Source organism: Podarcis liolepis (assembly GCF_965112155.1).
Source record: "Podarcis liolepis genome assembly, chromosome: Z".
Taxonomy (NCBI): domain Eukaryota; kingdom Metazoa; phylum Chordata; class Lepidosauria; order Squamata; family Lacertidae; genus Podarcis; species Podarcis liolepis.
The window spans coordinates 44,032,376-44,057,818 of NC_139570.1; the positions used below are offsets into that span (position 1 = coordinate 44,032,376).

Below are 25,443 nucleotides of genomic sequence, written 5' to 3' on the forward strand. Positions count from 1 at the left end.
TTCAATCTTGGCCAAAATACTCCTCCCTCCCTGCTGCCTCTCTTGTTCCCTCCCCCAACTCTTTCCAGGACACAAATATCCAAGAGATTGGGAAGGTGCACTGGAAACAACTGGAAACAACTACACTTATCCCAGTGGGAGGCTTGTGAGATGGGGAGTGGGACACAACACTCTCAAGAAGGAATGGGGTGGTTAGAATAAACTAGCTTGGTTGGTTTAACCACTGTTAAGCTGCTGGACAGGGGTCACACATAACGCCAAGCCATAGCTTCACAAACCATAATTTAATAAACTGTGGCTTGGTATTACGTGAATGCCAACTATTACTCCTACACATTACCACTGCTGACACATTTTCGGAATGTGATAAAACCACAATCTTAATATCCTTTTCACGTGTACTTTTCTCCATCCTATACCTACGCATTTAGTTTCTCCTTCCCAAATGTAGAACTATGAACTTGGTTTGTCTGGTGGAAGACCTGGAAGATGAGTCTCCACTTGGTGCAACCCAGCTCAGATATTAATTTACACCTTCAGTGGGAATGAAGTATAGATGTCAGGGAGAACGGGCCTAGTTCAGCATGCTAGTTTTCTACAGCCTGACATGGTGCAGTCCCAGAACTGTTGACTGCTTTAGAGAAAACTACTCATTGTCTTAGATGCGTATGGCAGACATGGCCTATCTTAATCATTACAAACCTCATCCATTTCCCCCACATTTTTTTTATTAAAGTCTGTGAAATATAGCACAGGGGTACAGAATTATCGCTGTTCTCCAGCCCCTCCCCCCTCCTTTAGAGGGTCTCACCCTTCTACCAGAGGAGCACTGGTGTGACAAAAAAAATATTTTTTTCCAAGCCTAATATTAATTCCAGATGCTTGTAAGCCATTCAGTTTGTACCTCACCCTGTAAAAAAAACACACTCCCTTTCTTTCAGTTGTGGAGCCTGTTTCTACTGTGACATAATGGGCTGGGTTGTTCTGTGGCCTGCAATATATTCACACACAGAGGCAGGCTTTCCATCGCAAGCAAAGAGCACCATTCGGCTGCGCAGCATATTGTTGCACTATTGTTCAGGACACATTTCCACAACTATCACTCAATAGATTTGGATGCAAGCAGGGCTGTTTTCAGCTGCTCTGGGCAGAGTCCTGCTCCCCACAAGTGGCCATTGAAAGCATCATAAAATTATAGATTTGGAAGGGGTGCCCAAAGGTCATCTAATCACAGCTAAAAGAATCCTTGCCAGATGGCCATCTGACCTCTGTTTAAAAGCCTTCAGCAATGGAGAGTCCACCACCTCCTGAGGTGGAAAATTGTACCTAACATTTGGTCGGAATCTCCTTTCTTGTAGTTTGAATCAATTGGGTTGGGTCCTACTCTCCAGAGCAAGAGAAAACAAGCTTGCTCCATCTTCCATGGGACAGCCCTTGAGATATTTGAAAACGGCTATCATATCACCTCTCAGGCTTCTCTTCTCCAGACTAAACATACCCACCTCCCTCAAGCACTTCTCATATGGCTTGGTTTCCAGACCCCTTATCATCCTGGTGGTCTCTTCTGCACATGTTCATTTGTCAATATCCTCCTTAAAATGCGGTGCCTAGAACTGGAAACAGTACTCCAGTTGGGTCTGACCAAGGCAGGATATAGCGGTACTATTACTTCCATTCATGAGCTGTCAGAACACAGAGGAAGGTGTAGGGAATCCTGGCGAGCAGTGTAGCCACAATTGGTAGACACTGGGACAAGCTGAAGATGAAGAAGGGGAGGTTGGGGTCTTAGGAGGGACATCAGATGATGTTGCAGGGGCAACCGACAGTTCAGGGTGAGCCAGGGGAAGGGTACATATTATCAGAACCAGAGGAAACACATCACCAGAACTCTAAGGCATTGGGAACAGCAGGAAATGCACTCCAGGATACTGACAGGCAAGGGACACAGCCCAGCTCACTAGTTGACCAGGTGGAGATCATGGGGCACATTAGGTCTGGGAGGTGGTTTGTGGTCTCTCAGCTGGTCAGGGCAGGTAAGACTCACTTGCTTAATGAAGTGGAGAGGCAAAGCTGCTCAGCTGGATCAAACTCCGGTGTATCAATCAAAATGGGGAAGGATAAAAGGGAAGAAAGGCAGATACTCTGGGTCTGCTCAACTTTCTCCACTGATGAACTATAGCTTGGCTGCTTTGGGAACTCCACTGGACTGTGACTTCAGGACTGGCCCTAGCTGATGAGGCATGAACCTGACCTTGTGGATTGACTTCAGACCTTGCTTGTTGTATTGGACCTGGACCAGTATTTGACCATGTTGACTACTCTTGAGTGTTGAGACTGTGTGCACTACAGTGGTGCCCCGCAAGACAAATGCCTCGCAAGACGAAAAACTCGCTAGACGAAAGGGTTTTGCGGTTTTTGAGCTGCTTCGCAAGACGAATTTCCCTATGGGCTTGCTTCGCAAGACGAAAACGTCTTGCAAGTTTGTTTCCTTTTTCTTAACACCGTTAATACAGTTGCGACTTGACTTCGAGGAGCAACTCAAGAACGCGGTGTGGTAGCCTTTTTTGAGGTTTTTGGTGATTTTTGAAGCTTCTCCAACACTGTGCTTCGCAAGACGAAAAATTCACTAGATAAAAAACTCACGGAACGAATTAATTTCGTCTTGCGAGGCACCACTGTATCAGGATTTACCTCCAGGTACCCTTAATCTAGACCAGTGGTTTTCAAACAGTGTGCCATGGTATGCCTTGAAGTATGGTCAGGGGTGTCACGGGCAACACTGGCTTCTGCCCCTCTTTCCTTCCCTCCTGCCTCTGATGCCCTTTCACGTCTCTGCTTCCAAAAGGCTTGCATGGCTGTTTGTTGCAGCAGCCCTGGCTACAAGCTCTGCAGGTGAATGGTGCCTCTGGGGGTGGCCAGGGGGTGCTGGTTGCCAGGAGCTGAGGTAGCCTTGTAGTAAGCAAGCAAACAAGCAGGCAGGCAAGCGAACCCAGCCAGCCAGCCAGTCCACCAGACCTTGCTGTTGGGAATGGATAGAGAAATTGGAGGCTTGGCAGGCAGGTGCTGCGCTGGCCTTTCTTGTGCTTGGTGCATGCACGGCCTGCCTGGGAGTTGAATGCCCGGTTCTGAAGGGAAGCCTTTCCACCATGCATGCCTGGCAGTGCCTGCTGCTGCCACTGCTGCCTCCCAAGGTAAGTGCTGGCCTCACGTTAAATTTTGGCCGGTGTCTGTTGGGCCACTAAGGCTGGGAACATCCTTTCCCCAGGCCCTTGTGGGGCAGTGTGAGGAGGCACCTCTCTGGGGCATGGAGGGGGCAGCTCAGAGACCAGGGACAGCAGCAGCAGCTGCCCAGAGGACTCCCAAGCAGAGGGGAGAGGAGAGGAGGTTGAGGGAACACTCCACAAGGGAGGGTGTTCGAAAAAGGGTGAGAGGCTGCCAGTTCTGCAGGCAGAGGGTGACATAACTGGGCTCCTGAGCCCCACAGGGGTGCCACAGAAAGAGCCATGGACTCAAAAAGGTTGAAAACCTCTGATCTAATTCTATTGATGCAGCCTACAATTGCATTAGCTTTTCTTTGCTCCTGTATCATAAGGCTGACTCATGTTAAGTTCATCATTCTACTGGTGCTGCCCCTGAGAATGAGGGATGATGAGAATATACATTGGACTCCATCTGGAGAGCACCAGGTTCCCCATTTCTGGTCTATATCTTTAATTTGTATATTGACTTTCCCCTGTCTTATCCTCCAGCCCTTATGCCTATGGATTTCTCTCCTCCAGCTCTACAGGGTGACCACACATATATCATCCCAAATTAGCTTTCCACACTCTGTTGCCCTCAAAATGTTGTTGGATTACATGAGAATGAAAGAACAGCCTGCTGGATCTAGCCACTGGCCCATCCACTACAATATCCTCTTCTCCCAGTGGCCAACCAGGTGGCTATGGGAAGCATGTAAGCAGGACCTGAGTGCAACAGTGCTCTTCTCTCCTGCGGATTCTGGTATTAAAAAGCATACTGCTTCCAACAGGAGAGGCAGAACACAGTCTTCAGGGTTAGTAGCCTATGACTCTCATCAGCCCTAGCCAGCACAGCCAGTAGCTCAATAACATCTGGAGAGCACCAGGTTGGGAAAGGTTGTCCCTAATCGTTCAATACTAGCTCCTCACCTAGTCTTGGAAACTTTGATGATGGAGGGGAGGGGAGTTTTTCTGCATATAAGTTTCAGGGGGGATTGCCATATATAGCATGTCCTGGAAGTTGCCCTGGCCCCATTCCCATCTGAGAAGAAGATCTAGCTGAAAATTAAACCTGTTTGACAGTGGTAAGAGGAATGTTTGAATATTATATGATTCTGGAAACAATCCCAAGTGTTCAAGGGTTCACAAGGTTCTGTGACAGTGAGACCAACATCTTGGGCTGTGGTACCCTCTAGGTTCCTTTGGTAGAACCTGTCAAACTGTACATAAAGGTTGTAGACCCCACCACCACCACAAACAAACAAACAAAGAAACCCATCCTCAATCTGTCCACTAGCACCTCATAAATATCCCCTCCAGAGCTAGGTCTGTTCTCTAAACATGCCAGAGACTGGCTTTGTGGCACGTACAGTACTGATTTTCCCCTGGAGATGGGAGAGGGGATGGGACTAAGCTGCAAAAGCTACATGAGCCCAAAGATGCCAAAGTATTTGCAAACAGCAGAACTGCCATATTGGGTTAGATAATGACCCATCCAGCCCTTCATCTCTGAATGGATGTTTCAGAAGGAAAAATCCTGGACAGGGGGAAGTAAGGACAATTAAGGAATGATTAATCGCTTACAACTCATTCTTATCTTCAAACAACCCCCAAAGATCCAAGGACACATCATGCAGGACTTTGTGTTCTTTGCCATCTTAGGTAACATGCATGCTTAGCTGATGAGCAGAACGGAGTATTTTGGAACTTGATGAAAAGCTGTGACCAATCTATTCAAGGCACTGTGTCGGAGCGAGCTGGGATTACATGAAGTGCTCTGCTCATGTTCAGAGGCATTTTGATTTACATGGCTCTTTAGAGGAGGCCCAGAAACCTAACCATGCTAGTAACCGGCAAAAAGAGAGAATTTCTTAAAATCTACTGGAGTTCTAGCACTCTATTTTGGAAGTGCTTTGCTTTTGACGAATGTGGGGTGTGGGGGATGCGTGTCTCAGGAAATGGATACTGTGACATGAATGAGAGACTGCCTGGAAAAACCTTGGGTGCCCTTCTATGCTCACTGGGTAAAGCAATGGCATTCAGTTTTGGTACTGTTCTTACGTATACTTTGGCCGAGATAGAATGGATGGGTAGACAGATTGTTTCTACCTGGTTATCTCAGATGGAGAGGTGAGATAGTAGGAGATCATGCACCAGCCTATGCATAGGGTCTCTGTCAGTTCAGTTGCAGTTTATTAGCCCTAATCAATGACTGCACCCATTTACAGTGGTGCCCCGCAAGACGAATGCCTCGCAAGACGGAAAACTCGCTAGACGAAAGAGTTTTCCGTTTTGGAGGTGCTTCGCAAAACAAATCTCCTATGGGCTTGCTTCACAAGACGAAAATGTCTTGCGAGTTCCTGCGGGGGTTTTTTCCTCCCCCCCCTTTTTCTAAGCCGCTAAACCGCTGATCAGCTGATCCGATAAGCTGATAAGCCGCTAAAAGCCGCTAATAGCGCTAATCCTCTAATCCGTCAATGGGCTTGCTTCACAAGACGAAAAAACCGCTAGACGAAGAGAATCACGGAACGGATTCTTTTCGTCTTGCGAGGCACCACTGTACTGGTTTATGACATTCATAGTCTCTCCGAATTCAGATGGTACAGAGAAACAAGAACTGCATGCCCCTTGTTCCTCTCCTGAATAAGGTAATCTATCAGGCCAACCAGGGTTAATTCACTTTCAGCTAAGAGTGCCTGCAAATGAACTGTCACTGGTCTCTCCATCAAGTTGGCCAAGAAAGGTGTGATAGTTACTGATCAGTAGTTGGCATAAACCTCAGGGTCCAGTGTAATTTCCCACGCCCAAGAGTGGTCACCTGTATTTGCTTCTTTCCCTCTTGTAGCTCCATACATTTTTCCTTTCCTATCAGGTCTCTCAAGCTATATACACACTACACAATTAAAGCATACCCTCCCTCCCTAAGAATGCTCAGAAGGTTAATAAACACATGATTAGGAAACGATGAACCATCTTGAGTGTTTGGGAAGAAAATCAGCATGTAAATGATGATACAGTATTTTGTTAGCTGATGTCTCACTGATGTCTGATGTATTGCACTATGATACTTATTTGAGAGGCTAAAGACCGAGGGGCACTTCCCTGTGAAGGGTCTAAAATATGAGCTGATATCCAAATCCAAGTGAAAGAGATGAGTTTTGTGATTCTGGGAGATAACTTTGCAACATGAAACCATTCTTCTGTAAGTATATCCCGTCTTTTTTTTCTTTTTTCTTTAATGCAGAATAGCTAGCACAACAATTGAAATTTTGTCACCTTCTGGGGGAAAACACATTTAAAAAACCCCTTCCAACAAGGTTCTTGTCCTTGTTATTGAAAACAAACCAACCAAGTCCCAGAACTTGCACTATGGCGAGAGACAAGGGTTTCTTTCTTGTCCATCCATCTGTCCGTCCGCCCCTGCCCCCCCCAGCCACCCTTCTCTCTCTGTTCACCTGTGTAGAGATCAGTGTCTGTGTACTCATCAACCTTCTTGTGGTGGAGGATGTAGTCCGAGACTTTCGTTCCGATGGCTGGCTGGACATCCAGCCACTCCAAGGAGACAACAGTGCTAGAAGGTTCCACACTGGGGGAAAGCCGCAACCTGGGACAAACAGAAAAAGACAGGCAGGTTGGAAACCAGTTTCTTTCCTTTGGTACAGCTGCAAACAAAAAACCATTTATGTACGCAAATGCGTTTTTTGCAAGCAGCTTATCCTAATACAATGCATTTGTGTGTGCCATTTTCACTAAATATATGCATTATTATACACATTTTACCTTCACAATGTTCATTTTTGTGCAGAAGTGCATCGCAAAATTTGGAGAAGTGCAAATTTCAAAGGTTAGTTGCATTTTTGTTTATATATTGTTATGGACAGTCTCAAGTACGGAAGTTTGCATTAAAATATGAATCAAACTAAGTTGTTCCCCCCGCCCCAGTATTTTTTAGGATCTGTGTGCACAAATCAACACAATAGGAGCTTATCTGTGCAGATCATCTGCTTGCAGATACATAGGAAGCTGCCTTATATTGTACTGAATATGACCAGTGCCTGTCCTGTGCCACATAGGCCTGGCCTATGGTTTCCCTGAACCACCTAGGACCAGACCAGAAAAAGACCTTTCTCTCCCACAGAAGGGCCAGCAAAACCACAGAGACTCAGCATTCCCCAAGTCCCTAGTTCCCTCCAGACAGAACTGTAATGCCCTCCTGCTGTCCAAAATGAACCACCTGTGCTCCTGTCAGCATGAAGCATTCTTATACAACAAAGATAGCACTGTCTCCTGGAACTGATGGAACACTGTGTTGACCTTAGGGAAGAATAATTAATTGAACTTGATTTTATTAAGTGCTTTATCTTCCTATATGCTTAATCATATGTACAGGGTGAATTTTCAAGGGACCGTGTCTGCTTTCATGTATAATAATGCATTTTTCATTAGTATTCAGAATCAAGTTTTACCTTCTTACCATCTTTATAAAACCATTGTACTCTCTCTCTCTCTTTTTCAAATATGTGGCAAGAGAAGTCTATATTGGGGAAAACCACACTTCCTCTGTCTACCAGGTTTTGTCTGTATGAGAGGTCCATATGAGTCAGATCACTGGTCCATCTAGCCTAGTATTGCCTAGACTGATTGGCAGCAACTCTCTGGGGTTTCAGACAGGAGGGTTAATTATACTGAAGTAATCACTTACAGTTTCTGGAGTTCAAAGGCTTTATTCATGCAGGAACCATTTACACGATGAATAGAAATGAAAGAGCCAAATAGCAGACATATTGTCTCAACAAGTTGGGAGAGAATAATAAACAGAAAGGCTCAGCTTTTAGGGGTGGAGCTAACAAAAAGGCTACAAGTAATTGTTGGCTAGATTACTATAAAAAATAGTGCTTCTGGTAGTTTAAAGTGACACATGCAATAACTACAAGAGAAGGGAATCAATTTGCTTTTCTTCAGTATCCTCCAGCCCTACCTGAAAATGTCAGGAATCAAACTCAGGGCTTTCTCCATGCTATGACACAGACTTACGCCACATTTTGCTTACATCATCCTAATAATTTGGATCAACCTACTTGTTTATGAACATGGGTGTTCCAGTAGCTCCTTGGAAATCATGTTTTAAAAATTCACACACAAAGGGTGGGGGGGGGGATCTTTGACTGTGTAGAAGAAGAAGTCTGTCTGTAAAGAGATACTTACACAGGCTGTAGGAGAGGGCTGCAGCTGGGGAGTCCATTTTCATCAAAAGCATTTAGATCACACCGACACCAGTCCTCAATTACATCCCCTTTCCCTGAGCACCAGTATGAACTCATGAGGGCCCCCTTGAAGGCCTAGGAAAGAATAATGAACAAATGGACTGTCAAGAATTGCAGAACTGGTCAAGGCATTTACCATAGCACTACTAATTGTCAGAAAAAGGGGCCAGTATTAATATATAAATGAGGTGGCAGTTGCTAACTAGACTAGACTATTTCAGACTGCTGATGGGAGATCACATTTATGAAATTGAACCCTGGCATGAAACACAAGCAAACACAGTTCACTTCAATGAGAAAACCTCTATCTGCTCTCTGACCTAACACTCTGAACAGTCCTTATTGTATGTCAACTTTCAACAATAATCTTTTTAAATAAGCAACCTGTGTCTGGGTTGTACAGTTTCAGACTAAGATAGGGGGTCACACCATGTCAGTCTTTGCCAACCTGGTGCCTTCTACATGCTTTGCACTACAACTCCCATAAGCGCTAGCCAGCTGTGATCCAAAACATCTGGAGAGCATCAGGTTGGTGAAGGTGCATGGTGGAATATTCTTCCATATCTATCAACCAACCAACCAAATGAACAAACCTTGTGTGTAGAAAGCTGTCTTGTCAGGGAGAAGGGTTCTATCTCAGCTTTATAGTGTGTAAGAGGATAGCGTGTGAGAGAATATTGTAATTCCCTGCACATAGAAAATAAGTGTACCAGGCAAAAGGCTGGGCTCAAGACTTTCTCCCTGAAAAGTTAATATTCTAGGTTCAGGGTTTTCTTTTTTGTATGGCACAATATTCAAGTCCCACCTGCGTGATACAGCTCTAGAGAAAGACTTCCCATCTTAGTCAGAACTAAACTTGTTGTCTCAATACGTTTTGAGAAACTGCAGCATTGCCAAGCCAGGGCACTTCCTAGCAACTTCCACTGAACTTGGTAGGATTCTATTCCAAATAAACATAGTGAGGATTCACTATGGATTCACAGGAATAAGAATCCTGTGGCCTTCCTGATGTTATTGGACTAATACTTCCATCGGTGTGAATGAACATTGGCCATGCTGGCTGGGATTGATGGGGGCTGAAGTCCAGCATCATCTGGACGGCTACAAGTTCCCATCTCTGCTGTAAACCTTTAAAATCCACATCTAAAGACACTGGAGGATGGTGGGAGTGGTAGGACAGAATGCAGAGAGGCCAACAGTAGGGGGAGCCAGAGCCACTGACAGGCAGAGCCAACACCTTCCCCCATTTTGTCCTCTTCCTCTTCCCTACTGAGGCAACACTGAGATTAAGGAAGATGACAGGTGGTGGTGTCATGCCCAAAAGTGGTTGTAAGGAAGAAGGTAGGCAGGGTGGGGGCTGGCTGAGGGTAGAATGAGGTTGGTGGAGCAGTGCCCCTTTTGCCCTGATGGATTGGCTTCCACTGTATCAAGAGAGGATCCAAAGGGCTCTACTGCAGACAATAGCAAAAATGTTTTATTCAAGCCAGCTATAAAAGGAAGGGGTATAAACAGAGCCCAGTGCAACACTCCCCACTGCTTGAGCTTCGTCAATTTCCCCAGATACACAGCTGCCTTTAACAAGGCATCCTGAGTCACACACATCTGCTGTTTCTGCCTTCCAGACACTTAGGAAATGTTCCCATTTGATCAAAAAGGAAGAAAAGAGAAGTAACAGAAGCTAAAGAGATAATCTGATTTCATTTGTTAGGTTTAGATCATAACTGAAAGTTCAGAAGTGGGCTGGATCTGTGGACATTTTAGTAATCAAATAGTAATCAGTATTAAACAGACTGCTGCTGAAGTAAGTTGGCACATGGACAGAAAAGTGACTAGGGAAATCAGAAAACAAACCCAAATTAATGCGTAATCTCTCTCCCACAACCAAAATAAGGTTTTACTTAGAAACCCTATATTTAGCAAATTTCCAGAATGGGTGTGAGAGAGCTGGATGGCTTTCAAAGAGGATTAGACAAATTCACGGAGGATAAGGCTACCAATGATTACCAGCCACAATGGCTATGTTCTGCCACTGCTGGAAAGAGTATGCTTTTCAAAACTAGTTGCCAAGTGGAGAGAGGGCTGTTGCACTCAGGTTCTGCTTTTGGGCTTCTCATAGGAATCCAGATAGCCACTGTGAGAACAGAGTGCTTGCCTAGATGGGCCTTTTGCATAATTCAGCAGGGCTTTTCTTCTTTTCTTAGTATGGAGTAGCATGGAACTAAGTGATATGGGCCCAAATGTTCACTAAAACAGATACCATCTTTCAGCTTGATTTACTTCCTAGGGTTGTGTTGGTGTTGTTGCTGCTGCTGCTGTTTATGTATACTCCAAAGTTCCATGGAAGAAGGGATATGTAATGGTGTGTGTGTCTGTGTGTGTGAGAGAGAGGGGGGGGAGAGAGAATCTAGCATCCAACCAACCAACCAACCAACCAACCAACAATATTTAACAATATTTTGTACTGCTGCACATTCAACCTAGCTACAATTTGCATGGGAGAACAGAAAGACCCTGAAATCATGGAACACACAGAGTGGAGAGTGTGCTGCAAAATGCAAGTACCACAGTCCAATGGAGCAGGCTTACCAATGTTGTGAACAGCACACTGTACTTTTGTTTTTAATGACAAGTGCATCTTACCTCTAAAAGCAAACCTAGGCAGTGAGTATCAAAGGCTATATAGCCAAAACAAAGCCACCAAGAACAGGAAGGCATGCATACTTGGGGGAACCCCAAGTTCTGCAGAACTACAACCAAAAAACCATTATTAGACCCCCCCTCCCCCCACCAGGGAACAATCATCAAGGACTCGGTCACCGCAGAACGTTGAATGTCAATGGGGAAAAGAAAGAAAGCAAGTAGAGAGTGGAATGGATTGGAACTACCTTGAGAGAGGAGAGGGGCATGGCTGGCAGGCACAGAACTGGCCCAAGCTCTCTTGATAAAATGTTATGTCTGAGTGGGGGTTTGAACCCAGGCTCCCTCCCTCCCTGATATATGGGAACAACTAGAGAAGATTATTGGAGATCCATGAACAAACATAGCGAGAAGTGGTTCAGATGGGAAACAATGCTAAATAGTGTTAATCTCTCCGCCCTTCTCAGCACCAGGGCTGAAATCACTTCCCTCCTACAGCTGCTATTTCCTCCTCAAGACCAAACATTAAGGCACCATACATAGCAATCTAAAGTTCAATAGCCTAGAGATAGAGGTGGATCTGCTCAATGAGAACTAGTTCCCTCATGCTTCTGGGACTGCATCACCCCTCCCAATATACTCACGCCCCCGCCACATGTTTAGCACAATACAAAAATGAACAGTTTGAGAAGACGACAGAAGGATACTAAAGGGTGGGAGGGAGGGAGACTTGGTGGTCAGGTATACCAATACTTCCTAGTGATGAAAGCCCAAACATGAGCTCAGTACTTGGACTTTTAAAAACTTTTCCTTCCTTTGAAATTTGCAATACTCATTCCTGCTCTCCTTGAGAACCCCACCTACTTGGAAGGCTCCCTGTTTTCAGCTCCCATTTATCTGCCAATTCAATTTCAAATTTATAACACATCAAAACCAAATTAAAATTAATTTAGTACATTTTTCCCAAAGACTGGTTTCCCACTCTCTCAGATATATTCCACTTCATAATCTTAGAATTGGAATGGGCCCAAGAGTCATCAAGTCCAACTCCCTGCAATGCAGGAATCTCAGCTAAAGCATCCATGACAGATGTATGGCCATTCAACCTCTGCTTAAAAACTTCCAAGGAAGGAGAGTCCATCACCTCTCATGGGAATCTGTTCCATTGCTGAACACCTTTTACTATCAGAAAGTTTTTCTGATTGTTTAGTCGGAATCTCCTTTCTTGCAACTTGAAGCCATTGCCTTGAGTCCTAGCCTCCAGAGCAGGAGAAAGCAAGCATGCTCCCGCTTTCATGTGAAAGCCCTTAAGTTATTTGAAGATGGCTATCATATCTCTTCTCAGTCTCCTCTTTTCCAAGCTAAACATACCCAGCTCCTTCAAGCATTTCTCCTAAGACCAATTTCCAGGCCCTTGATCATCTTTGTTGCCCTCCTCTGCAACACATATTCCAGCTTGTCAACATTCTTCTTAAATTGCAGTGCCCAGAATTGGACAAAGTATTCCAGGTGTGGTCTGACCAAGGCAGAATAGAGTGGGACTATTATTTCCTTCTATCTGGACACTATATTTCTGCTGATGCAGCCTAGAATAGCCTTAACCTTTCTCCCCTGCTGCATCACACTGTTGACTCATGTTAAGCTTGTGGTCCACCAAGACCCATAGATCCCTTTCACATGTCCTGCTAGTAAGCCAGGTGTCCCCCATCATATATTTGTGCATCTGGTTCTTCCTGTTTAAGATGACGAGGAATCATTAATGAGTACTCTTTGGGTTCAGTCAGTCAACCAGCTACCAATTCACCTAACATTTACCACATTCAACCTGCATTGTTCTTATTTTACAGATTTATCTCTAATTAACATTCATTTATTAGCAAATTTCTTGTCCTTCAGCTGTCCCTTTACCAACTCCTGCATAGAGGAATTATATCAAATGACAACAAGTGAGGTTATAGTAATTTAAATCTTTCATTCGTCTTTTCAACTTGCATAATTCTATTTTCTCATCCCTGGTAGTTTTCATCTTTGAAGACTCATCCTTTCATATGCAAGCCAGATTGTCTCAGTCTTTGTTATTGCCTTACAACATCTCAAGGCCATTATTTACATTCCATTGGAGATAAGGCTTTTGCATCAGGCCCATTGTGTAAGGAAGGAGATTTTACCATGTTCCCTGGAAAAATCCAGCCATAAAAAACTTGGCCCCCTCCTTTCCTATGTTGATAAACTCAAGGCAAATTTATCTTGCCATTTATAATTCCAGGGGAGCCTTTATACTAATATATCCACTTCTTCAGGCCTACTCACTTCAATCCTCCATGACTTTTCCTTGATTACAACCATCAATTCCAGCCTTTCAAGCATAAATTCAAATTCTGGCTTGAGATCTTTCACTAAGACAATACACTGCAAATTCGACTAGTCTCAAAGTCACCCAGCCCCAGTACAGCTCAGGCGAACTCCTCTCCTCCATTTCTTTTAATAAGTCCTGAATACACAGTTGTTGTTATTCATTTCATTTTCCATTTTCCAGTAGCGCTTTCCTCACCTGTGAGGGTGTAGTAAAACAAAGCCTTGGCAAATTCCCAGTAATACATAAAAGAATCTGCCCCACTCCCCCTAATTCCAGTTAACAGCAGAGGTTGTGAACAGACCTCCCAAACTAGGGCGTTCAGCAGGAGAGTTTAAGGGGGAGGCCCAGAACTCTGTCTCTCGGTGTGCATAGGACCAGAGACATGGAGGGCGAGGGAGCTGCTGCAGTGATCTGTAACACCTGTGCCATCTTTGTCATTCTGCCAGAGAACAAGCAAGAGTACACTTGCAGCAACTGCAAGCTAGTTGTCTTGCTGGAAGAGAAGGTGCAGCAACTTTAGGCCCAAGAAGAGAGAGGAAAATACTTGAGGTAAGCCACTGGCTGCACAGGTGGTGTCATCAGGAACAATTTGGCTTCTTGGATCATGGTCTCAACTTCCTTGAGGTAGGACTTCTAGCAAGGGATGAGGCACACATCACAGCAGTCGACAAGAATGTGTTTGCCAAGATTCTTAAGAATCTAATCAGGAGAGCTTTAAACTAGATCTTGAGGAGAAGGGAGAAAACAATACGTACAACAAAACAGCACCTGGCACTGGGGGTAAAAGCTTCATTGATGCACATGAAACTGAGGTGGTGCTCCAGAAACCTGCTAAAGGATAAGAAACTACAGGAAGGATGCAGCTGTAGGGAAAACTTATGGTGTCAGTTGTCCCTACACAAATGCACAGAGTATGGGAAACAAACAAGATGAACTGGAGCTTTTAATACAGGATGGGAAATATGACCTGGTAGGCATTACTGAAACTTGGTAGGATTAGACTCATGACTGGAATGTAGGAATTGAGAGGCATAACCTGTTCAAAAGGTATAGACCAAACAGGAAGGGAGTAGCAGAAGCATTATAGATAAAGGATGTGTACACTTGTGAATAAATTCATGACCTGGAGTATGAAAAGCAGATTGAGAGTACATGGGTAAAAATTGTAGAAGAGAGAAACAACAGTGACTTTACTGTGGGTGAATGCTATAGACTGCCAAGACAGACTGAATGCTTTGATGATGCCTTACTAGAGAAGATTACTAAACATTCAAAAAGGAGAGAAATAACAATCATGGGGGGCTTCAACTTCCCTGATATCTTTTGGGACTCAAGCTCTGCCAAGAGTGTAAAGTCTAACAAATTCCTCCATTTCCTCACTGACAATTTCATTTCCCAGAAGGTGGAAGAACCAACAAGGGGATCATCTATCTTGGACCTGGTCTTCACCAATAGGGAGGAACTGACTGATGAAGTGGAAGTACTTGGAAGCTTTGGAGGAAGTGATCATGTTCTCCTGGGTTTCAGAATACAGAAGCAAGGGATAACTGAGTGTAGTCAGATACACATTTGGACTTTAAGAACGCCAATTTTGAAAAACTGAAGGAGCCTACTGGGTGTTATCCCATGGTCAGAAATACTCAGTGAGAAGGGAGTCCAAGAACGATGGGAGTTTCTAAAAAGAGAAATATTGAAGGCCCAAATGCAGGCAATATGAAGAAGAAAGAAAAGTAGGAGGCAGGAGAAGTTAGAAATAATAAAAAAGGTTTCTTTGGTTATGTCCAAAGTAAGAGGAAGAACAAGCAAGTGGTAGGTCTTCTGCATGGAGAAGATGGATAAATGCTATTGGGTGGCAGAGAAAAGGCAGAACAATTCAACACCTATTTTGCCTCCATCTTCACCTAAAAGGAAAGCAGTGCCCAACCTGGTGATAACAAAATAAATGATGTAAGGAGGGAGTTACAGCCCTAGATAGGAAAGGAGCTAGTAAGGGAACATCTAGCTATGTTAAACGAATTCAAATCTCTAGTGCCTGATGATCGGCATCCGAGAGTACTAAAGGAGCTTGTGAATATAATTTCAGAGCCTTTGTCTATGATCTTTGAGAATTCTTGGTGGACAGGTGAGGTCCCTACAGACTGGAGGCGGGCAAATGTCATCCCCTTGTTTTAAAAGGGGGAAAAGGAATACCCAGGTAACTACCCTGGAAAAAAGAGACAGAAGAGGTGCTGCAGGGTTCTGTCCTGAGCCCCTTGTCATTCAACATCTTTATAAATGACTTGGACGAAGGAACTGAGGGTGATGCTCATCAAATTTGCAGATAACACCAAACTGGGAGGGGTAGCTAATATCACAGAAGACAGAATCAGAATTCAAAATGACCTTAACAGATTGCAGAACTGGGCGCAAGCTAACAAAATAAATTTTAATAGGGACAAATGTCAGGTTCTGCACTTAGGCAGAAGAAGAAAAAAAGATGGCTTACTAGCAGGACATGTGAAAAGGATCTAGGGGTCTTGGTAGACCACAAGCTTAACATGAGTCAACAGTGTGATGCAGCCTGGAAAAGTGGAGACTGAGAGGAGATATGATAGCCATCTTCAAATATCTTAAGGGCTGTCACATGGGAGAGGGAGCATCCTTTTTTCCTCCTGCTCTGGAGGGTAGGACTCGAGGCAATGGCTTCAAGTTGTAAGAAAGGAGATTCCAACTAAACATTCAGAAAAACTTTCTGACAGTAAGAGGTGTTCAGCAGTGGAACAGACTCCCACAAGAGGTGGTGGACTCTGCTTCCTTGGAGGTTTTGAAGCAGGGGTTGGGTGGCCATCTGCCATGGATGCTTTAACTGAGATTCCTGCATTACAGGGGTTTGGAATAGATGACACTTGGGTCCCTCCTGACTCTAGGATTCTAAGTCATTGAAATTCCAAATAAATACCTTCACAATCCTGATCCTTTGGACAGATGATTTGTTTGCAGTATCCCTTCAGTATCTTTCCAAGAAAAAGCCCTTTTAGCTTTATTCCAATTAGCCAAATCTAGAAGAGGATTCTACATACAGCAAGGCAACATGGAGACCTGATTGTCAACAAGCAGCATGCACCAGCACCTTATTGTGTCTGCCCTTGCAGGGACAAACCCATCTGTGGGTACCGTAAGGTAAAGGAAAAGTGACCCCCTGACCATTAGGTCCAGTTGTGGCTGGCTCTTGGGTTGCGACACTCATCTCGCTTTATTGGCCCAGGGAGCCAGCGTACAGCTTCCGGGTCATGTGGCCAGCATGACTGGGTACCGTAGTCTCTCCAATTTCTCTAGAGGAGGTCCAGGGGGCATTATGCCCTCCTTTCCTCCCTCCCTTTTGTCCAAGCCTTTCCCTGGAGGCCATCGGCTGAGGCGGCAGAGGAAACCTCTGTTCCCTTGAGCCTCCTTCAAGCACCCCTTTCTTATTACATCTCCAGCTAAAGTGAGAAGCTCAGCTAAACTTGATGGTGTGAGAGGGTCCATCTGCAGGAGGTGTTGTGGAACAGGGCAAAGCAGGGAGTGGGATGGGGGGGAGAGGTGATACCTGACCAGCTGGAGAAAGCAGGAAATGGCCTCCAATGTGTTCTCTAAAGGCCTGCTGATGCTTTGCAGAGTTTGAAAACTGCATTTATGGCCACCTACAAAGGGCAGCAGAATGAGGTGGCAGAGTCCCAAAGGGATAGAATGTGCTGTACCACTTCAGACCATAGTTGGTTGGTAAGAAGCAGCTGTTTTCTTTTAATGCGATCCACTCACAAAATAAAACTCCCTTCAAGTAGAAAAGTGTCTTTGTCACTCAAACTCCTGAGGAGGTGAAGATACCAGGAGAGACGTGTGACTCGGGCACGCTGCAGGCCTCTTGGTAAGCACCACACACACACACACACCGCGTGTGGCACCCCGCCCCTCCTAGCTACATCTCTGATGGACAGTCTCATCCATCCCAATTTTCTGCTGCTGCTGTGAGTGCTGAAAGGAAGACCTGCTCCCTGCTGCAAGGCCCATTTCCACCTGGCCTACGGGGTGGGGCCCACACTCACCCTGAACAGCTAAAAGGTTCCTGGGAGTCCACTGGGACATTGCAGGAACAACTCTTGGGCTGGGGCAACTGGCTAAAATGTTTTAAAGCATCTTAAAAAGCAGAGACATCACCTTGCCAACAAAGGTCTGTATAATTAAAGCTATGGTTTTCCCAGTAGAGATGTATGGAAGTGAGAGCTGGACCATAAAGAAGGCTGATCGCCAAATAATTGATGCTTTTGAATTATGGTGCTGGAGAAGACCCTTGAGAGTCCCATGGACTGCAAGAAGATCAAACCTCTCCATTCTGAAAGAAATCAGCCCTGAGTGCTCACTGGAAGGACAGATCCTGAAGCTGAGGCTCCAATACTTTGGCCATCACATGAGAAGAGAAAACTCCCTGGAAAAGACCCTGATGTTGGGAAAGATGGAGGGCACAAGGAGAAGGGGACGACAGAGGACGAGATGGTTGGACAGTGTTCTCAAAGCTACCAGCATGAGTTTGACCAAACTGTGGGAGGCAGTGGAAGACAGGAGTACCTGGCGTGCCCTGGTACATAGGGTCACGAAGAGTCAGACATGACTAAACAACTAAACAACAACAACAGTCCTGAGAGTAGCCCTTCCCCTGGCACGCTTTTTATTTTCATCTAAGTAACAGAGCCTACACTCAGCCCTGCCTTGCATTACTCATTGCCCGTGGGTTGCTTTGAGAGACAAGTTTTGTGTGAGGAAGTGGTATAACAATATAATTAATAAAATAAGGATGCATAATGAAGAGCGGGGCAGGCTGATTATGGTGCTTGGTGGCATGCTGAGCCACAGGAGTAATCCTGCTGGCTGTGCTCTTGCCACAGAGTCTAATCCAATAGAGTAATTTTTTTGGTTTATTTGTTTCTTACAGTAAGTCCAATACTGTGCGCCTCTGCTTTAATTAGATCCTGCAGGTACACAAGGCACCATCTGCCTTGTCTCAACCTTCAAACAAACAGTGTTATCCATCTGATGCATCCTTCAATTCCCCTCATTATGGCGAGTTCATCTACGTGCCTTAACGCGGTTACACTGAGGCACAAGAGCTCCCCCCTCCCTCCATTTTCAATTCAATTTGCTGACATTTGTTTATGGAGCAGCAACCGACTACTGACCTCAAATTAAGTCAGGAGAAGAGGAGGGAGAGAGAGAGAGAGAGTTGGCTGAGCTGATAGGGTTCATTGGGGCTAGGGTTTTGTTTGCTTTTAATCAAAATTTCTAATGAATGCAAGTGGTGGGGAATGCAAGGTAAGGCTGAGCGAAACGCAACAGGGGTGTGAAGAATTGAGATGCCTTAGAATAATTGTGAAGAAAAAAGATCAAAGAGGGGCCCCTCCATCTTCAGCAGGCTCATGTCATTCTTAAAAGACATACCCATAACCATCAAGGATTCCATATTCCCCTTGAGTCAACTGAATTGAGTTTTCAGCCTTAGCCAGTGGTGTCCAAACTTTTTCAAAGAGGACCAGATTTGATGAAGTGAAGGGCCGTGAGGGCCAACCAAAGTTGTTGGGCCAAATGATGGAAAGATCACGAGGCTCCAAAAATAACAGATTGGCAAATCAAATTACAGGAATTGGTGGAGACGGCTCAATTGACTAGCAAACTCAGAAGAAACTCAAAGCAAAAATTTGCGGAAAAATGGGGTGGCTATAGAAGATTTGTTCAAAAATACAATAATAGTTTTGACTCCGTGCTAGCATTCGCGTGATAAAGGAACTAAAAGGAGGTGGACAACAATTAAGGATTTATTATGTTTTCAGAATGTATTGGGAAATTTATATAGAGAGGTTTACTATTTCGTGTACATTCAATTGTAAGATAAAATATATGCAAAGGGACTTGACAGGAAGTCAAAGTTGAAAAGATTTTGTAAGATAAAAGGGGGGAAAATAGTTACTTTCATTATTATCATTTTGTGTGTGTGTGTGTGTGTATGTGTGTGTGTCTGTACATATGTGTGTTTTTGTATGGAATGTTTGGGAGGTAAATAACAAATAACAAACTAAATATTAATGTATGTTATTTTTGTTTCTCAATTATATTTAGTGGTAGTATGGTTGTATTGTTCTTTGTAACATAAAATCATTCAATAAAAATTATTTTAAAAAACAGGATTTTTCTTAGGATTTTTCTTAGGATTGAAGTTGTGTAAGAAATATTGGAAATGCAATGAAACTGAAGGCACTTTCTTTCACCTTTGGTGGACATGCCCAAAGATTAAGGCATTCTGGGAGATGATCTATAATGAAATGAAAAAGGTATTTAAATATACCTTCTTAAAGAAACCAGAGGCCTTTCTCCTGGGCATGGTGGGCCAATTGGTGCCAAAGAAGGACAGAGTTTTTTTCATGTACAGTGGTACCCCGCTAGACGAATGCCCCGCTAAACGAAAAACGCGCAAGACGAAAGGGCTTTCCGACATTTTTCTGCTTCGCAAGACGTTTTTTTCTATGGGGCTTACTCGCAAAACGAATTTTTTTCCGTGGTCTCCCTTTTTTTTTTTTTTGCCTTTTCTGAAAGGCGCTAAGCTCCTTATCTCTAAATTGCCGCTTATCCGTTAATCCCCTAAGCGCTAAAAGCCGCTAAAAGCCCTAAAAGCCGCTTATCAGCTGTTTTACCGCTTATCAGCTGATCGGCTGATAGCGGAGCTCCGCAAGACGAAAATCCCTGCAAGACGAAGGCTCCCGCAGAACGGATTATTTTCGTCTTGCGGGGCACCACTGTATGCTACAACAGCAGCAAGAATACTCATCGCAAAGAACTGGAAGACACAAGACCTACCTACCAGGGAAGAATGGCAGATGAAGCTGATGGATTATATGGAATTGGCGGAAATGACTGGCAGAATCCGAGACCAGGGAGAAGAGTCGGTGGAAGAAGATTGAAAAAAATTCAAAGTTTATTTGCAGAAATATTCTAAAATTAATGAATGTTAGAAAGATGCTGGAAAGAAGCTATATGACTTTAGTAGAAATATTATAAAGAATCAAGTATGAATAGATTGATAGAATCATAGAATCATAGAATCATAGAGTTGGAAGAGACCACAAGGACCATCGAGTCCAACCCCCTGCCAAGCAGGAAACACCATCAGAGCACTCCTGACATATGGTTGTCAAGCCTCTGCTTAAAGACCTCCAAAGTAGGAGACTCCACCACACTCCTTGGCAGCAAATTCCACTGTCGAACAGCTCTTACTGTCAGGAAGTTCTTCCTAATGTTTAGGTGGAATCTTCTTTCTTGTAGTTTGGATCCATTGCTCCGTGTCCGCTTCTCTGGAGCAGCAGAAAACAACCTTTCTCCCTCCTCTATGTGACATCCTTTTCTATATTTGAACATGGCTATCATATCACCCCTTAACCTCCTCTTCTCCAGGCTAAACATGCCCAGCTCCCTTAGCCGTTCCTCATAAGGCATCGTTTCCAGGCCTTTGACCATTTTGGTTGCCCTCCTCTGGACACGTTCCAGTTTGTCAGTGTCCTTCTTGAATTGTGGTGCCCAGAACTGGACACAGTACTCCAGGTGTGGTCTGACCAGAGCAGAATACAGTGGCACTATTACTTCCCTTGATCTAGATGCTATACTCCTATTGATGCAGCCCAGAATTGCATTGGCTTTTTTAGCTGCCGCGTCACACTGTTGGCTCATGTCAAGTTTGTGGTCAACCAAGACTCCTAGATCCTTTTCACATGTACTGCTCTCAAGCCAGGTGTCACCCATCTTGTATTTGTGCCTCTCATTTTTTTTGCCCAAGTGCAATACTTTACATTTCTCCCTGTTAAAATTCATCTTGTTTGCTTTTGCCCAGTTCTCTAATCTGTCAAGGTCGTTTTGAAGTGTGATCCTGTCCTCTGGGGTGTTAGCCACCCCTCCCAGTTTGGTGTCATCTGCAAATTTGATCAGGATGCCCTTGAGTCCATCATCCAAGTCGTTGATAAAGATGTTGAATAAGACCGGGCCCAAGACAGAACCCTGTGGCACCCCACTAGTCACTTTTCTCCAGGATGAAGAGGAACCATTGATGAGCACCCTTTGGGTTCGGTCAGTCAGCCAGTTACAAATCCACTGAGTGGTAGCATAGTCAAGACCGCATTTTACCAGCTTCTTTACAAGAATATCATGGGGCACCTTGTCAAATGCCTTGCTGAAATCAAGGTAGGCTACATCCACTGCGTTCCCTTCATCTACCAGGCTTGTAATTCTGTCAAAAAACGAGATCAGGTTAGTCTGACATGACTTATTTTTCAGAAATCCATGCTGACTATTGGTGATCACAGCATTCCTTTCTAGGTGCTCACAGACTGTTTGCTTAATGATCTGTTCCAGAATCTTCCCTGCTATTGATGTCAGACTGACTGGGCGGTAATTATTTGGGTCCTCTCTTTTCCCCTTTTTGAAAATAGGGACAACATTTGCCCTCCTCCAGTCTGCCGGGACTTCGCCTGTTCTCCAGGAATTCTCAAAGATGACTGCCAGTGGTTCTGAGATCACATCTGCCAGTTCTTTTAATACTCTTGGATGCAGTTCATCTGGCCCTGGAGACTTGAATACATCTAATCTAGCCAAATATTCTTGTACTATCTCCTTAGTTATTCTGGGCTGTGTTTCCTTTGCTGAATCATTTGCTCCAAATTCTTCAGGTCGGGCATTGTTTTCTTTATCGGAGAAGACTGAGGCAAAGAAGGCATTGAGGAGTTCAGCCCTTTCTGTGTCCCCTGTTTGCATTTCACCATCTTCTCCTCTGAGTGACCCCACTGTTTCTTTGTTCTTCCTTTTGCTACGAACATACCCATAAAAGCCTTTTTTGTTGCTTTTAACCTCTCTAGCAAGCCTGAGTTCATTCTGTGCTTTAGCTTTTCTGACTTTGTGTCTACACGTGCTGGCTATTTGTTTGAATTCCTCTTTGGTGGTTTCCCCCCTTTTCCATTTTTTGTACACATCCTTTTTTAATCTTAATTCAGTTAAAAGTTCTTTAGATAGCCACCCTGGTTTCTTTAGGCACCTTCCATGTTTTCGTCTCATTGGTATTGCCTGACGTTGTGCTTTTACTATCTCCCTCTTAACAAACTCCCAGCCATCATGAACTCCCTTTCCTTTTAGTATTGCTGTCCATGGGATCTCACCCAGCACTTCCCTAAGTTTTATGAAGTCGGCTTTCTTAAAGTCAAGAAATTGAGTCCTAGTATGCTTGGCTGCTACTTTCCGCTGTATAGTAAACTTCAGAAGAGCATGATCACTTGCGCCTAATGATCCTTCCACATCTACCCCACTAACCAGGTCATCAACATTGGTTAGGACCAGATCTAAAATGGCTGTTCCTCTTGTTGCTTCTCCCACTTTCTGGACAATGAAGTTGTCTGCAAGGCCAGTGAGGAATCTGTTTGACCTTATGCTCTTGGCTGAGTTTGACGTCCAACAAATATCCGGGTAATTGAAGTCCCCCATTACTACTATCTCCCTTCCTTTTGCATGCTTGGCCATCTGTTCCAGGAAGGCAGCATCTATGTCCTCCGTTTGGCTTGGGGATCTATAGTAAACTCCCACAATGAGGTCTCTGTTATTCTTCTCTCCCTTAATTTTGACCCAAATGCTCTCACTTTGGCTTTGAGGTTCTAAATCTTGGATCTCTTCACAGGTATACACATCCCTGACATATAACGCCACTCCTCCTCCTTTCTTGTCTGGTCTGTTTCTCTGAAATAGATTGTATCCCCCCATTATTACATTCCAATCGTGGGACTTATCCCACCAGGTTTCAGTGATGCCTATTATGTCATATTTAGTTTGCTGTACCAAGAGCTCAAGCTCATCTTGTTTATTTCCCATGCTTTGCGCATTAGTGTACAGACATTGAAGTCCATTAATCATTCCCCCGTGTCTCTTATTTAAGGATTTTTTCCTCCCTCCACTAGGTCCGCGTGCTGTTTGCTCCATTTGGTCTGTGACATTTGGATGATCATCTTCATTAATTGATAGACTCCTACCTTCAGGAGCACTGTCTCCCTCCCCCACATTAGTCAGTTTAAAGCCCTCCTGATGAGGTTTCTGAGATTTTTGGCAAAAACATTTCTCCCAACCGTTGTGAGGTGCAGCCCATCACTTGCCAGAAGTCCATCTTCAAGAAACTGCAGTCCGTGATCTAAGAATCCAAACCGTTCCTGTTTACACCATTTGCGAAGCCAGCTGTTCACTTCCACTATTTTCCCCTCTCTCCCTGGGCCACGTCGTTCAACTGGGAGGACAGACGAGATGACAATTTGTGCATTTAGTTGCTTCAATTTCCTGCCGAGAGCCTCGTAGTCTCTTTTGATCTTCTGGAGGCTATTGTTTGCAGTGTCATTGGTTCCCACATGAACCAAGAGGAAGGGGTATTCGTCAGTGGGTTTTATGATTTTTTGCAGTCGTTCAGTTACATCTTGGATCTTAGCCCCGGGGAGACAGCACACTTCCCGAGACATCTTGTCAGGCCCACAGATCACTGCTTCTGTTCCCCTCAGTAGGGAATCCCCTATCACCACTACCCGCCTCCTCTTGGGTTTGGTCGGGGTTCTTCTGTGAGCTGTCTGTTCCAAGGTCGCCTGCACATTCCCTGAGGACTGACTTTGCTGCTCGTCTTCATATACCTGATCGACTGTAATGAGGGAGAGATCCTCAAATGGAGTCTGCTCTTCGTCTTCCATGCTAGGGGAGAGGACCTCAAAGCGATTGTGTATTTCTAAACAATCAGAGTGAACCCTGGGCCTCCTACTTCTTTGAGTCACGTTTCTCCATATATCTGGCTCCTGTGTTGCTGAACTATCCTCCTTCTCAGGGGAGTCCCCTGTCTCCTCTCTGGTGGAGACGGTGTGTGATATTGGGTAAAGATGTAAATTTAAGTCTAAAATTGTGTTAAGTTAAATCATGGAACTAAATTTGTGAAAGAGGGAAAGGACTTGCTGGAATATTTAATTGAACTAGAATACAAAAAAGGAGGTGTGAGGAAGTTGAGGAAATAAGCAAATGAAAGACAAGGATATGAAAATATGTGGTTCTTTTGTATGTTTGTTTGTTTTCTTTTGGGTTTTTCCTTTTTTAAAAATGCTTTTGCTTTCTTTTCTTTCTCTTTTTGTATTGTTGATGTTTTGTACTACTGTATTTATTTTTGTTTTTGAGGCTTTGTAATTGTTTATTGCTCATATCTTTTTTATTTTTTATATATATTTTTGCAATGTCTAAACTTCAATAAATACCGTATTTTTCGCACCATAGGACACACCGGACAATAAGACGCACTTTGTTTTAGAGGGGGGAGAACAAGAAAAAAAATTCTCCCCCTCTCTGCCCAGTGCCCCTTCAGTGAAGCGGCAGGAGGCACTGGGCAGAGTTTTCCCGCTCTAAAACAAGGTGCCGTTTAAGGTGCGTTCAGGCGGCTACCTTGGAAGCCTGGAGAGTGAGAGGGGTCGGTGTGCATTGACCCCTCTCGCTCTCCAGGCTTCAGGTTCCTTTCGACCTGGTCTTTGGGGCTGGCGGGGGGAAGCCCACCACCAGCCCCAAAGAGCAGGTCAGGGAGCAGCGGAAAGGGGCAGCGGAGAGGCTCCTGCCATAGCTGCGCGTCACCTCTCCAGCCAGGAGAGGGTCGTGGGGCTATGGCTTCTTTAGCCCCGCGCGTGCTCTCCCGGCTGCAGAGGTGACGCGCGGCTGTAGAGGCTCCTGCCATAGCCGCGCATCACCTCTCCAGCCGGGAGAGGGTCGCGGGGGGCTGCTTTAGCCCCGCAAGTGCTCTCCCGGCTAGAGAGGTGACGAGCGGCTATAGAGGCTCCTGCCATAGCCGCGCGTCACCTCTCCAGCCGGGAGAGGGTCGTGGGGTGCTTCTTTAGCCCCGCGCGTGCTC

At 44.7% G+C, this 25,443-nt stretch overlaps 1 protein-coding gene across 6 annotated transcripts in view; it reads right to left on the reverse strand.

Moving 5' to 3' along the window:
• ASTN2 (astrotactin 2) overlaps positions 1-25,443 on the reverse strand; it is a 706,126-nt gene that overhangs the window by 105,075 nt on the left and 575,608 nt on the right. For all 6 annotated transcript variants that reach the window (XM_083485710.1, XM_083485711.1, XM_083485712.1 and 3 more), the window contains 2 exons: positions 8,445-8,578; positions 6,695-6,843 (listed from right to left, as the gene is read on the reverse strand). In XM_083485710.1, coding sequence (XP_083341836.1) covers positions 6,695-6,843; positions 8,445-8,578 — 283 coding nt within the window. The remainder of the gene's footprint in view (positions 1-6,694; positions 6,844-8,444; positions 8,579-25,443) is intronic.